We start from the raw sequence: 218 nt of genomic DNA, 5'->3' as shown, positions 1-218 counted from the left end.
CCGGACGCTGGCGCAGATCTTGGCCCGGTTGAAGTCGTACTGGTCCAGCGGTTTGATCTCCAGCACCGAGAAGCTCTTCTTCATCGCGCTGGGAGAGTCCACCATGGCCGCGCCGCGCCGCACGGAGGAGACGGAGGCAGCACAAGCACCGGGCTAATGTGAGGAGGAGGGATGCAGGAGGAAGAGGAGAGACTGAGGAGGAGGAGGAGAGAGGGAGG

General features: G+C 63.8%; 2 protein-coding genes across 3 annotated transcripts in view; both read right to left on the bottom strand.

The window, feature by feature from the left end:
- The window catches only part of LOC118327166 (calmodulin-regulated spectrin-associated protein 3-like), a 21,772-nt gene extending 21,561 nt beyond the window's left edge, over nt 1-211 (bottom strand). Inside the window, 1 exon segment of the mRNA XM_035660433.1 lies at nt 2-211. Within this exon segment, the coding sequence (XP_035516326.1) occupies nt 2-105 (104 nt within the window). The 5' untranslated portion in view covers nt 106-211.
- LOC118327159 (bifunctional apoptosis regulator-like) overlaps nt 1-218 on the bottom strand; it is a 337,943-nt gene that overhangs the window by 258,313 nt on the left and 79,412 nt on the right. The gene's annotated exons all lie outside the window — the stretch shown is intronic.

Source organism: Morone saxatilis, unplaced genomic scaffold (genome assembly GCF_004916995.1).
Source record: "Morone saxatilis isolate NCDOM2014 unplaced genomic scaffold, NCSU_SB_2.0 Contig17, whole genome shotgun sequence".
NCBI lineage: Eukaryota > Metazoa > Chordata > Actinopteri > Moronidae > Morone > Morone saxatilis.
Note: the sequence above shows the minus strand (reverse complement) of the source record. Positions and strands in the feature narration are given on the sequence as shown.